General features: G+C 37.4%; 1 protein-coding gene across 1 annotated transcript; it reads right to left on the bottom strand.

Annotated features, from left to right (window-relative positions):
• Nucleotides 1–2,642: 2,642 nt before the first annotated feature.
• On the bottom strand, nucleotides 2,643–10,211 carry LOC130187512 (hydroperoxide isomerase ALOXE3-like). Its single transcript, XM_056405190.1, has 14 exons — nucleotides 10,061–10,211; nucleotides 8,793–8,993; nucleotides 8,573–8,654; nucleotides 8,369–8,491; nucleotides 8,150–8,253; nucleotides 6,424–6,596; nucleotides 6,182–6,325; nucleotides 5,883–6,086; nucleotides 4,176–4,262; nucleotides 3,873–4,039; nucleotides 3,662–3,783; nucleotides 3,444–3,544; nucleotides 2,940–3,110; nucleotides 2,643–2,822 (listed from the first exon to the last, which is right to left on the bottom strand). The coding sequence occupies exons 1-14, from the start codon at nucleotides 10,209–10,211 to the stop codon at nucleotides 2,643–2,645; spliced, it is 2,010 nt and encodes a 669-aa protein (XP_056261165.1).
• Nucleotides 10,212–13,948: the final 3,737 nt, after the last annotated feature.

The following is a 13,948-nucleotide window of genomic DNA, read 5'->3' as shown; positions in this document are numbered from 1 at the left end:
AGAGCACCAAAAAGACAGCGTGGATAAAGATACTCTAACAGTGTGTTTTGACCAGAGGATGTTATCTCATGTCCACGAGCTGAAATTAGATAATTTTTCTACAAGCGTAAACTTAACTGCCCACAGGGCAGAAACTAAGAAGAGCTATTGTGCTTTGTGGACAGAGGCGATGTCAAGGAGGGGAGCAGTGCAGCAATGAAAATAACAGGTTGTGCTTGATCATCCAGATGCCACTGAGATAGTAACATGGAGTGACAGCTGTGTGCCTCAGAACAGAAACTCCATTATAGCTTTTTCTATGGCAGACTTCTTGACAAGGCATCCTAAAATTAAAAAGATTACAATGAAGTGCTCCAGGCCACTGTGCAGTACAAGAGGTAGATAACATACACAGCCATATGAAAAAGCAACAACAGTATCTGAATTCTATTCACCATTGTCTGTCTTGTGTGTTTTACACAACAGAACATGAACAACCCATATAAAGTCATACAGATGAAGGATACTGATTTCTATGACTTTCCGGCATTTTCCAAGCTGTTTCAGTACAAACAGATACCATTTTCTAAAGTGTCTTGTTCTTCGGCCATTGTCCATATACTCTTGATTACACAAAATCACATGCACAGCCTCTAGTTAATGTAGACCTAAGAGGACCAGGAAACACACAAGAACCCTGGCACCCACATCCATCTCACTCAAACCAAGGGCACTCCCCAAACAGAGCGTCATCATATAAAGTCCATGTATGTCTTCACTTATTGTTTGGAGGTTCATGATACTACAGAATTGTTCAAATTTAGCAAAATATATGCCACTGAAGAAAACTTATGCTGCCAAAACCAGGTTCCCTGCCCCTATGGTCCCACTCAGAGTAGGCTTAGACTGCCATCTTTAACTACAGCCGTTAGCACATATAAGCTCTAGTGTCAACTAAGATCCTTCATTTTGCAGCTCCTTCACATCTTCCTTCACAATCAAGGAGCCACACTTTAAGCAATACTGAAGGATCTGTTTTAACTGTTCCTTGAAAACTAGAAAAGCCTTATATTCTTTATGGGTGTCAGTTAAAGCTTGTGATTCCTGGGTACTTTGAGAAGACTCAGATGAACTTAAGAAACAGATTGTCGATAATGTGGCTGACTCTCCTCACTAAGCTCTTCTGAGAGGAACAGGTCCTGTGACTGACTGTCCTCCTACTTGTTTATCCAACTCAGTTGCATGTTTACCTGCATAAACATAGTCTGTAGTTACAAGATAGAGCACATCCACCATACTGCTACATCCAATATGTCTATATGTGTCTGCATCTCTCCTACTTAGAGAACACTGTTCACTTACAGATTGCTGAACTGACTGAACTGGTCGATTGTCAGGTTCCTCCATGATTTGAGGATTTTTAAAATATTGAAAATATGTGTTTCTAATATATTTTAGTGGGTGAGGGCAATTACAGTTGGGGTTTTGACAATGGATGACTAAAGAAAAATATCTGCAAATTGCAGGACTCAGGACTGTAGGGTGCTAACAGCTCAGTAATATAACATTAATATAACATTACAGTATTAATGTAACATTATATATATATATATATATATATAACATTAGTAATACATCATATGATATTAGAGTTATCAATAAATGCTTAAAGGCAATTGATTGGGGAAGGCTGAGGTCATCCTCCAGTCTGTTAGACTGACCTGAAATCTGCCCAGAAGTATTCATCATAAAGAGCATGTCTTCTGTTGTAACCAACATCATAAAATTGGCCCAGGATCAACTAGTATAATAAAAGGGACTATGCACATAATTTACCAACACAAGATTTAGTGTACTCTTTAAAAAGAGATTAAATTAGAGTGGGACACAGGTGACGTGGAGGTAATTACACACATTAGACCACCATTATTTTTGATATTTTATTTTCTCATGCATTTCCAATAAACACAATAATATATTAAGCTTGAACTTAACTTTTAGACATGAAAAAAAGCATTTCATACAGAATAACTATCTGTGTGTGTGTGTGTGTGTGTGTGTGTGTGTGTGTGTTGTGTGTGTGTGTGTGTGTGTGTGTGTGTGTGTGTGTGTGTGTGTGATTTCTCACAGCTTTATCTAATTCACCATCTAATTCCAATGAGAAATAAGTAAATAAAACCTAAAGTAAAATTTCTGATGAACAACATAAAGAAGAACTGGCTCTGAGACAGAACTCTGATCCATATCATCTTGACTAGCCCTAAACACACAGTAGCTCTGCTTTCAGAATTATTAATATGTTAAAGTTAATGTTATGCACCTATGGAAGTCTAAAGCAACAAAACCAATGGCAGTAAAGTACACTAATGCAGAAAACCTAATTAAATCATTATTAAGATTATTATTGAGTAAGCTATTACTTGCTGGGTTAATCAGTTAAGTTGCTTCTCAACACACAGTCTACATGTTACCATACCATAGGCCCACTTATCATGATACAACTAAAATATAGTCTTGTCCCAGAATGCTACAAACTGTCTCTAACACCACCTAGTGTACATACAGTTAAATTCAAATCATAACACACCTCCCAGCATGCAAGACAGGTGTTGAGAAATGTACGTATACAATCAGCTAATACAGTATGACTCCCTCAGACTTTCTTAAATAGTTATACTGTTCTCTATCTCAGTAGGGTTCAGATATGTGTAGGGCACTTTAAGCTCAGAGTTCCTTGATGTAATTTCTTCACTGAGGCAGGACAACTCTTCTTGAAAATCCTTGATCATCTGCTTAGGAGCAGGCTCATCGAATCGTTCTTCGGGGTATGCACCCAAGGGAACCTGCCAAAATGAAATATACAAGACAGAAATGTAGATTGTCACAGTGTTTGGTAGTACAAAAGGGTCATGGTTAAGCTGTAAGGATTGTACTGTATTTTATAGGTATGACAAACTTACAACATCAGTGTATTTTTCTGACAGCATCTGTGTCATTGCTGCAAAGTTGACACTTTCTCCAACATTTGGGAGGGTCTCCAAAATTGTCTCCATGCTTGACTCCCCCTTAGTGGTCGGAGGAGGTTGGTGCAGCAGGAGTGAGCCATTGGGCACCCAGGAGTTGTAGTCAAACTAGATTATAAAAGAAGCTTCAATATGTATCACTTAAGTTTGTTCATTTGTATTTGTATTTTATTTAGTTTCACATGGTGGTGTTGTGACAACTTTGATAGAAAACTAATTAAATCAAATGAGCCTAATAAGAAAAATAGATGTAAACATGGATCAGAACAGAAAAATATGCACCACTGTAATGTATCCTGCTAAGGGGAGTTATTAAAAGAAAGATTGTTATGGATGAAGCAGTTAGCAGATCTGCCAAATGATTCCATATGTTTGAATCATTAACCAAAATTTGATCAAACAGCACTACATATTCCATTTTCCTATTTACTCTTGCCTCACCTGTCCATTATTGACGGCAGCATGCTGAGCTGTCACTGTGAAGATCACCATGGTGATGAATTTGATCACTTCCTCCACAGTATGAAAGCATCCTGGAAACCCTGTTGGCAGCAGTTAGTCTTTGGCATTCACTACCTCCATGGAAAATTTCATCATACTGCAGCCCACTGTATATTCATGTTGTGTTTACAAATTGTGTGAGAATGTTAGTTAAATACCAGAGGCTGTGTTTCTCAAGAAGGCATGGGTGAATATCTCATTGATCCATTCTTGCAGCTCAGTGTCCTTTTGGACATCACTGTCTGAGGGATAATAGTACTCCACTATTGCCGTCACAAAGCTGGAAAACACAAAACACAAAGAACAATGTGATTTGGATTTTTTTATTTCCAGTTGCATAATAAATATCTATTTAATCTGAATTGTTACCTGTTGATGATGTTCCACAACTTCAGTCCGTCATCTCTGTAGTAGAAGTTGGGGATTGACTCCAGTCCTCGTGCAGTGATGTTCTCTGGCAGACAGAGGGAGCTGTAGGTCATTTCAGAGAGAGCCCTTCTCATGAGCTCAATCATCCCATCATATCCAAGTGAACTCTGATAATCAAGTATACAGAAATATTTTAAGTAAAAAGAAATCATTCAAAAGAAAAATGAAACAAAGGCTTAAACTCAGCCTGCAATGGTTTAATATAAATGGTCCAAATATTACAAAAAGATGTATGTGCCTTACTATTCTTAGAACCCCATTCTTTCCAAAAAGAGATTCACGGCCTCCAGTGTTTATGTAGATAGTGTACCGGAAGTGTGGGATCAACAGCTGCACAGAAAGAGGGAAGGATGTTAAAAGTCAAAGTAAGATCCTTATTTCAATAAACAAAGAGCAGAGATCACATCCTGACTGTGTTGATCACCAAAACAAGTCATAATTATAACAGGTTTTTCATGAAGTGCATTTTTTCCTTTAAAAGAGTAAACCCTGATGGATACAGCCTGTGTATATTCTCATTTGTCCAGGTCATAGTATCCTAAAGGAGTTTTTTAAATCGAAAACAACTGGACTAGGTTATTTGTCTGTGAAGACGTTTCACCTCTCATCCAAGAGGCTTCATCAGTTCGTGTACACATCTGACCAGGCTAGGACTGGTGACCAGTCCTAGCCGATTTAAAAAACTCCTTTAGGATACCTGATGGATACAAAGTTCCTGATCTCAAACACATTTGTCACTTTAAAAGCTATTGTATATTTGATAGTGCAATGTTTTTTTGCTTTCAAGGACAAACTTTTTTAGATACATGTAACTGCATGAAAACACTTTCTTTTGATGTAGCATTAATAGCAGGCAACAAAGGTCCTTGGCTGTAACGGAAAAACAGACTTTGCAGTTATATGGAATGTGTTAACCATTAGGCCACTGGACGTCCCATAATTGTTTTTTAAAAGGTTAGAAAATTTATATCTAATATATGTCTTATAATATATGGTTTTGTTTATGAATCTGAATAATTCCTTACAAATTAGATAGAAAAAGAAGCTGAAATAAAAACTTTTATGACAACATACTTGGATAGACATGTACTGAAGCACATTCGTTGATGTTTGAGTACTTGAAGGGAGTTCAAATGGAAAGTAATAACAATATACATCAAACAAATGGCAAAGGGGAACCAACAAATTCCAACAAATGCTGGAAATATGGAGCTCAAATAGTCACTTTTATTCACATAGTCTGGTCATGTTTAAAGCTGAGTAACTTTTAGAAGGATGTGTTTGATGCTCTTAAAAAGGTGTTTTAGGTGTAACTCTACAAGGCTTTGTGATAAGGGCTGAAAATAAGTCACTGGAAACTGATCCTGCCTAATAGCATGAATTATAAGTGTGAGAATGAGATGGAACAAATTATATACAGTATGCACTAAGTCTCAGGAAATCCAAAGTCATAAAGAGGTGGAGTGTTGTGTGGGTCTCCACACACATACCTGTGTACATGTTCCAACAGGGAGCTATTGCTAGCACCTGTTTCACACCTGTTGCCAAAGATTTTTGGGATCTGGTTTGATTTTGATTAAGCATTAGCACATCACCTTATTATCTGTGCATAATTAGGTGTAATGTCTCTGACATTGACACGTTAAAATGTAAAATAGTTTTGTACTGTATGATATGCTTGGATCAACATAACATATATGTTAAGTTATAAAGTTATGGGGTGTCCTGGGGGTCTTGAGGTTTAAGATACTCAATCGAACCATCAGTAGTTCAAATTCAACCAGTACCCTGTATTGTATTTCCTGTCTCCTCTCTATTATTAACTCTCCAATAAATATATAAGATGTCCTGAAAATACCAAAATAATCAGTAAAAAGTCAGCTCATCAGTTCAGATCCAGGGAACATTAAAAGGTGCGCCAGCTCTATGATCTCTGCTGTGAAGTTATACCTTGTAGAGGGGATGAATCACAGGGAAGCAGCGAAGAGTGGCCATAGTATAGACCTCTGCCAGAAAGTGAGTGCTCATGAGGTGATGGACCGCTTCATGATCTATGAAATCTGCATTTTTGATAAACATCTTGGCTAGCAGCCAGTCCGTCTCTGGGTCACTGGGCAGAAAGATGGGATTATCCTCAGAGGGCTGTTGATGCAGCTGGAATGTGATATAAAAACACATTTAATTGTTATATGTTAAAGTAGTGTGACAGGACTTCTGAAAACTTCTGATTCAATGTATCAGTGAAATACCTGTATTGCAATTGGCATCAGTTTGTCTTCTGGGTTCAAGTAGAACAGACAGAGACCAGCGGTCACATCCAGAGGTTCACCATTGTAGTCTCTAGCAGGTATTCCATCCATCTTCTTTTGGTCATAGAGGAATATCTTGCCGTCCTGCATGTGGAGGAAAGACAGTACAGACATTACTACAAATACAAATTGTCTCCCAAAGAAAATATTAACAGCCATTTAAAGCCACTCTCCTTTCATACCTCCATTTCTTCCTCCAGAGAGCTATCCTCTTCCAGAAACGGCCTCACCATCTCCTCTGTGACTAGAAAGTTTGGGGGAAGCTCTGAGCATTTCTTGATCACATTGGGGTTGATTCCGTTCAGAAACTGGTATCCATAAAAGTCGTCTTCCATCCAGTGCTCTGTAACATACTCTGGAAGAAAAGCAATTGGCAACTATGATAAAATGTCTAAATGTTTTTCTTGGGTCAGGTTTTAAGTACAACATGATGATCATGGTCATTTAATGAAAAACAAGATTGTGTGTTTGTTCTTCAAAGGTTTTTACTTTGCATAAGCATTGTAGCCACCAGGGCAGCATCTTTTATGTGACAAGAAGAAGAAAAGTCTAAAAAATGTAATATAATTCGACATGGAAATGGTGCTCTCACACAGGGCTTGTGGCTTTGCAATTATTATTTTGTAGTAAGGTGTTAAACATGCAAAATGTTTGTCTCCCATGGCAGTGAGAGTAACTATTGTGTTTTAAGACAATAATCCATTATTTAGGAATTTATTTAGTAAATAGCTACATTGCCTCCTCCAAATATTTTTTATCCGCAGTCAGTCCCCCCTCTCCAACGAAAAAAGCTACATGAGTAGTCTGTGTATGTCTTCGCCATCAATCGCTTTCTTTTGTGGACTTTAATCATTCCAGTTTATTTTTTATGCCTCTATGCAATATATCCGAAATGCTTTGAAGGAACTTCTTTAAATTTGGTACAGTCGTTCACTTGGACTTAAAAATGAACTGATTAGATTTTGGGGGTCAAAGGTCAAATGCGTGGTGACATCACAAAACATGGTTTTGGTTTTGTGAATGCAATATCTCTGTAACACCTTGAGGTAACTTCTTCAAATTTGGTACAAATGTTCACTTGGATTCAAGGACAAACTGATTAGACTTTGGTGGCCAAAGGTCAAAGGTCAAGGTCACGATGACCTCTGAAAATACACAAATGGTTAATGTTTTGTATGACTCTGGATAAACAGGGATGGAACCTGAAACTAGTCTGAGTGGTGGAGGCATACAACCCCAAAGCAGTAATTCTAGTTTATCTGGAGCAATAGAAACTTTCTGTTTTTTCCTGCCATACTCTTAGTTGCTGTTGCCCACTTTCTCTCCATCGCTATGGTTTCTCCAATCTTCAGCAAAGCTATCATTGCTGGTTGACATAAAATAATTTGCTACCAGTGTAGCAGCACAGTAATGTTACCACAGACATCAGATTTAAAACTTATTCTACGAAATATAGAGAGATTTACTTGCTGCTGATAGGCTTAATCAGCATTGTGCAAACTCATTTGGCAAGGGCTTGAATGTAGATTTAAGACGGCAACGTTATCCAGAGAGCTCAGTAACATGGTTTGAAAGATACCACCAAAATGTATGTCACACCATGGATGCATTGGTTTTGATGATGTGCTGATAACTAATCAGTTTGAATGTCACCTGCAATGATGTTTTTCCAGTTCCCCAAAGTGCTAAACCTTATAATATTATTCACTAAGAACAGTCCTAATAATCTGCCAATGTCTGATTGGGCTGTTAGATCACTTATCAGTGAACTACTAAAGAACTGTTGTTGCAGAGAACTGATGATGGTGTGTCTGTGTCTGCCAAATGCAGTCACCTGTTACTATGGCACCAGACAGTGACATTGCAGTGGTGAAGCAGCAGAACTGGAAAACTGGAAATGAAATGTACCTGAAATTGTTGTCTTTTTGTACCAGAAGATTTGTTTCATGTCTTCAATGCTTTTCCATTTTTCCACTGAGCCGTACAGACCCTTAAGCTTGAGTTCAACACCACTGAACAGGATAAAAAAACAAAAAACAAGAAAAGGTTAAAAAAAAAGGAGGAAAAGGGGAACGTGACTATATTGGAACCTGATTATGTCAATAATAAATATTTATATAGACCCACATTATCATTTCCGTATTAAGTGTTTCGTTTGATTTGGAGTCAGAGTAGCGGATTTCATCTGGGAGCTCAGACTCATTATTGAAACTGTTGATGTGGGGTAGTCCTTCAGCCATGATCTTCCATCTGTAAAAACAAACAAACAAAGTTACAGAAAAACACTGAAATTGTCTGAGAGCATAAGTGCATATTGTACTGCAGACTTACTGGTACAAGTTCTTTTTAAGTGTTAACTCTCTTTTCCGGTGGTCAGTCAACAGGGGATGGTCCTCCTCAAAAACCTTCATGGCTGAGAGGTGAAAAGGACAAAATCAGAATCAGAACTGTCAAAAACTTCTGTTAAAAGAAAGGATATGAAAAAAAATATAGATAAAAAATATAGATTTGAATTATTTATAATATATTATTTGGGGAATTTGAAGCAGACCTCTCCCTCCTCTCAGCTCCACCAGTTCTCCCCTGGAGATCCATCTGTAACAGGGGAAGAGAATGACATCTTCCTCTGGAGTCGTCATCACTATTTTGGAGCAGTACCATGCATCCTCTGAGAGAACCAAATAGGGATCTTTCTCCACCTTGACCAGCAGAAGTTTCCCCAGGGATGAACAGGTTTTTATGATGTAGGTTCCTATCTGGGAATTAAAGTTGACATGTCATGTCAACATGTTTTGAAAGGGGCATTTCTTTTATATGCTTCAGTCACACACTGTCATTTGTACATGTTGGAGCCGAGCTAGTCATGTAAAGGCTTCTATGTGGGAAAATCAATCAGCATGTCAGAAAAACAGAAAATAGATTTAAAAACACAATATAGTACAGTTCAACGTGTACTGTATGTTACTGTCTAGCATTTAACCCAAAACATTTAATGGAAAATTGTTATTATAATAATAAATGTAAAAACCTGGATGTGCACTAAAGTACATTTAGTGATAGATAATCATAACAGCTGGCTGGTGAAAAAAAAGTCACACCTTGAACAAGACTTTGGCAACTCATTAGAAAGTAGTGTGGCCTGTAAAAAGTATTTTATAAACTAAATTTACAAAAGTGTGGAAATTTGTTGAAAGACTGTCCAAAATACTTTTTGCAAAAAAGACAAAGAAAGCAAAACACTCTGGAAATGTGCTTCTGTACCTCATGGTCCTTTATTTTTTATTCTTTAATTATTAAAGGTGCTATTTGTAACGTTTATATCGCTATATAGCCAACATTAGCATCAACAGCTGTTTACTTACCAAGAGCTAAAGCCATAATTGTGTTTACAAAACAAGAGATTAGAATACGCCCTCTGGGCAGCACTACCTCTTCATCCTCTCATGATGAACTGACGGCTGACTGAACGCCATTGTGACTCACTATCACAAAGTAGTATTATGAGATGGTATGGGCAGGGGCTAGTTGGTTAGCAAACTAATTTCAGTAGAAGAAAAAAATGAACACAAACAAAGGAAGAGTTAACACTAGCATCACTCTCCAGTGCTGGAGACATCTCTTGGCAAGAAAAGGAAAGAAGTTTGAAGTTGAACGCATAACCTTTTTTTTAGTCTGATAAGGACACAGCTGTTAATGCTAATGTTGTCTAATAAAGGTGAATGTAATATATTCCAATAAGTCCTTAGATAGAGGCAAAGACTACCCAAACATACATTTATGCACAAACAATTATATGAGCTATGTACAACTGGATTCAACTTACTGCTGCTTTTGTGAAGTCAGGGCCATAGTTGTCCAACTCAATTCGCTCACTCTGTCCTTCATTTCCAAATAAGGTGATAAATACATGATCCCATGTTCCTGCATATGGCATTTCGCCTGTTGTCACCTCTAGCTTGTACTCAGCCATGGTTACTCAGTGTATACTGTCTAGAAAAAGAAAAAAAATTAAGTCAGTTGTGGGGTGAATGCTCACGTACCCTATAAAAGAAAATTAGAATGACACGGTGTTCATCATTTACTTCTCACAAAACTCGATTCTTTTAATTGGCAAATATTTCATTTAACAAAACATTTTCTTCTAAGCAAAAATATTAATTCACAGGCATGCAAAAAACTTGTTCATGCTTAACTTTGTCATGTATTATCCTGCATTCATTATTACATGTACAAAGTGTTTGATCATCAGCATGACAACCTGTGACCACACCCATGAGGTGGGGCGTGTGTGGAGCCAAGACATCGGTGCATGACAGTTTGCGGCAAGCATACACTCACCCACCCATCACTCAAAGCGGCACACCCTCAATTGTGCATAACTTAATAAATCTTAATAAAATTTAGATAGGTGAGTTGTATAAAATTTCAACCCCATATAGTTGCCATGGAGGCCGAAATTAGCTATAGAGACCAAAACCGTTTTTTTTTTTTACTAGGCTATAAAGATGTTTTCATGTTTTCATATGTAAAGTTTGGCATTTTAACATGAGAGTCTATGGGGATTGACTCGCTTTAGAAGCCAGCTTCAGGTAGCCATTCAAGGAACTGCAATTTTTTCTATTTTTCTATTTCTTTCTGTCTTTTTTTGTCTTATAGCTGCAGGTTCCCTCTCTGTGCTCTTTGTTCTTGCTATCTGCCTCTTTTTCTAGTAATCCCTCAACCACAATTTGGACCTTTTTGAGACTATCTCCCCCACTGTGTGTTAACATAGGAGGTGGTGAAACTTGTGTTTCTGGTTTTTAGTGCCTATAGTTTCAGGGCCTACAGTGATAGAGGCCAAAGTTAAAAAAGCTAAATTGTATTGTATTATTTCTGTATGATAAATCATTCACTTAGCATGTGACTCAATTCTGCAGTTAAGAGAGAGTTTCTGGTCACCTAATAAATATGTTGTGGGCTGTAGTTGGGCTGTTAAGGCTTGAAATTCTTTGTAAACCTAGATATTACACTCATATCCTTCTTATCCATCCTTATCTCATTACTTTATCTGCACTAGTTCACATCTGTTTATTTAATGCCAAAATTATTGGTAGAAAATCATGACAAAATACCTTTTTTTTTTTAAACCAACAGGTGTGTTTACAATTTGCCAGCATCTTCAAATTTAAGTTATGTTGACCATTGCAAGATGAGTTAATACTTTCTTATACTATGCCATTCAGCAGCACCATATGCTGTATTATGAGCTGAGGAAAGAAGAATGAGTCCTGTTTTACCTACCTTCTTGCCTTATTGCTGCAGGTCCAAGTTTTCCCTCTCTGTCCACTGAATTCTTCCTCTCTGCCTCTTTTTATAGTAATCCCCCCACCCTAATTTAGAGACAACCACCCCCACTGCATGTTAACATAAGTTAATGTGTTTCTGGTTTTTAGAGCCTATAGTTACAGGGCCTAAGGGGGTAGAGGCCACAGTTGTACTAAAACATGATTTTAATACCTAAGCCAAAAAACAACCTTTATCTTGCTCTATGCCTTTTTTTGTAGTAATCCCTCAACTACCCCCACTGTATGTTAACATAAGAGGTGGTGAAACTTGTGTTTTTGGTTTTTAGTGCCTAGCACCAGGGCCAACAGGGGTAGGGGCCACGGTTGTATTTAAACATAATTTTAATACGCAAACCAAAAAACTAATGGAATTCTGAGAAAAATACCTTTACCTTGCCCTCACCTTTTTTTTATAATAATCCCTCCACCATTATTTGGACCTTTTTGAGACTACTCTCCCCACTGCATATTAACAAAAGAGTTGGGGAAACTTGTTTTTCGGGTTTTGAGTGCCTAAAGCTACGGGGCCTACGGGGGTTGCGGCCACAGTTGTACTAAAACTGAAAATTAATACCCAAGCTCTCTGCCTTTTTTTCTAGTAATCCCTCAACTACCCCCACTGTATGTTAACATAAGAGGTGGTGAAACCTGTGTTTTTGGTTTTTAGTGCCTAGCAACAGGGCCAACAGGGGTAGGGGCCACGGTTGTATTTAAACATAATTTTAATACGCAAACCAAAAAACTAAGGGAATTCTGAGAAAAATACCTTTACCTTGCCCTCACCTTTTTTTATAATAATCCCTCCACCATTATTTGGACGTTTTTGAGACTACCCTCCCCACTGCATATTAACAAAAGAGTTGGGGAAACTTGTTTTTCGGGTTTTGAGTGCCTTCGGGGCCTACGGGGTTGCGGCCACAGTTGTACTAAAACTGAATTTTAATACCCAAGCCAAAAAACAAACTGAATTCTGAGAAAAATACCTTTAGGTCACTTTATAAACACGTCATTGGCTGCACTTATCTCTTATTACTTCATCTGCACTGGTTCATCTGTTTACATCTATGTATTTAATGCCAAAATAATTCGTACAAAAATATAACAAAATACTAATTTAAACTAGTATTAAAATACTAGAAACTCAAAGAGTGCATACCTCTGCCAAAGCTAGACGTAATCTTTTATTTTGATAATAACAGGTCCAGAGATGCTGGGTCCTCGCTCTATTAACATTCTGAAGACTTCACCTGCTCTGACTTACTTTTCTTGCCTAACCAACCTAACCTATTTTTATTATTATTTTCAATCTGCATCTGGATCTGCAATGAAATATGTCTAGTGATAGACAATCTATAAATGCTAACCGGCTTGTGGATGTTTATAGAATAACTAAATGCTGTAAAAAATGTTGTCTTTTCTGTCTTAATGTATTAGTTGAATTAGCTTAATACAGTTTTTCTGGAAAAAATGTCCTATTCAATTTACTGTCAGTCTGCAATCTAATTTATCTTATTGTGAGAAACCTGTTGTTTTAATTTAGTGTTGGTAGCATGTTTTTTGATATATGTTTGCAGGATTTGATTTTTGATTGGGAAAAGGGAAAGGATCCTTGTGTTGCTTTGCTTTTTGTCAGACATATGGTTTGATAAAATTTGGCTTTTTGAGAGGCTATAAATGTCATCACAAAGAGGTGGCTTATTTTATTGTATTTTAGCAGCACTTCACAGTTCAGAAGTGCAGCAGCTATTGTTGTCAAAGTTTGTTTAAGGTCAGTACTTCTGAGCACAGTACTAACACAGAGCTGACATGCAGCAGACACATTTGTTTACAATGTGGCAGCACCCTCAGGTTTCATTTTTGTTGACCATTGCAATAAGATCAGATAGTAGTGTATACTGTATACTATGCATTTCAGCAGCACCCCCTCCATATACTGTATTATAAATGATGCAGGGACATGTCTTTCTCCTCCTCCTGCTGCAGCAGTGGCCTCTTCAGAGATGTGCTACAAAATATTTACTTAACTCAATTTGTTTTCTTTCGCAGTACTGTACCCTGCAGGTATCCAATATTTACTTTCTTTAAGTTCAAGTCAGTAATGCTCATCTGTAGAATAACAACAAGCATTGCACCAACCTACCTAAATTGGTTCATTCAGGTATGTGAGCCCTCTAATTGACTACAATTTGGAAATGAACAAAGATTAGACCTACAGTCATTGTGAGGCAGAAAAAAAATTGCTTACAGAAACAGCTGACTTGCTTGTGATTTACTAATGATGTAAACATGATTAAGTATTATTTTCACTGAATAGATTCCTCTTTACTCTCACTGATGTTATAAGTACAAATACAATAAGTATGCAACATATGCTGAATCGTTG

The sequence above is a fragment of the Seriola aureovittata genome, chromosome 19 (genome assembly GCF_021018895.1).
Source record: "Seriola aureovittata isolate HTS-2021-v1 ecotype China chromosome 19, ASM2101889v1, whole genome shotgun sequence".
NCBI classification, from domain to species: Eukaryota; Metazoa; Chordata; class Actinopteri; order Carangiformes; family Carangidae; genus Seriola; species Seriola aureovittata.
The sequence above is the reverse complement of the archived record's forward strand: the minus strand, read 5'-3'. Positions and strand labels throughout refer to the sequence as shown.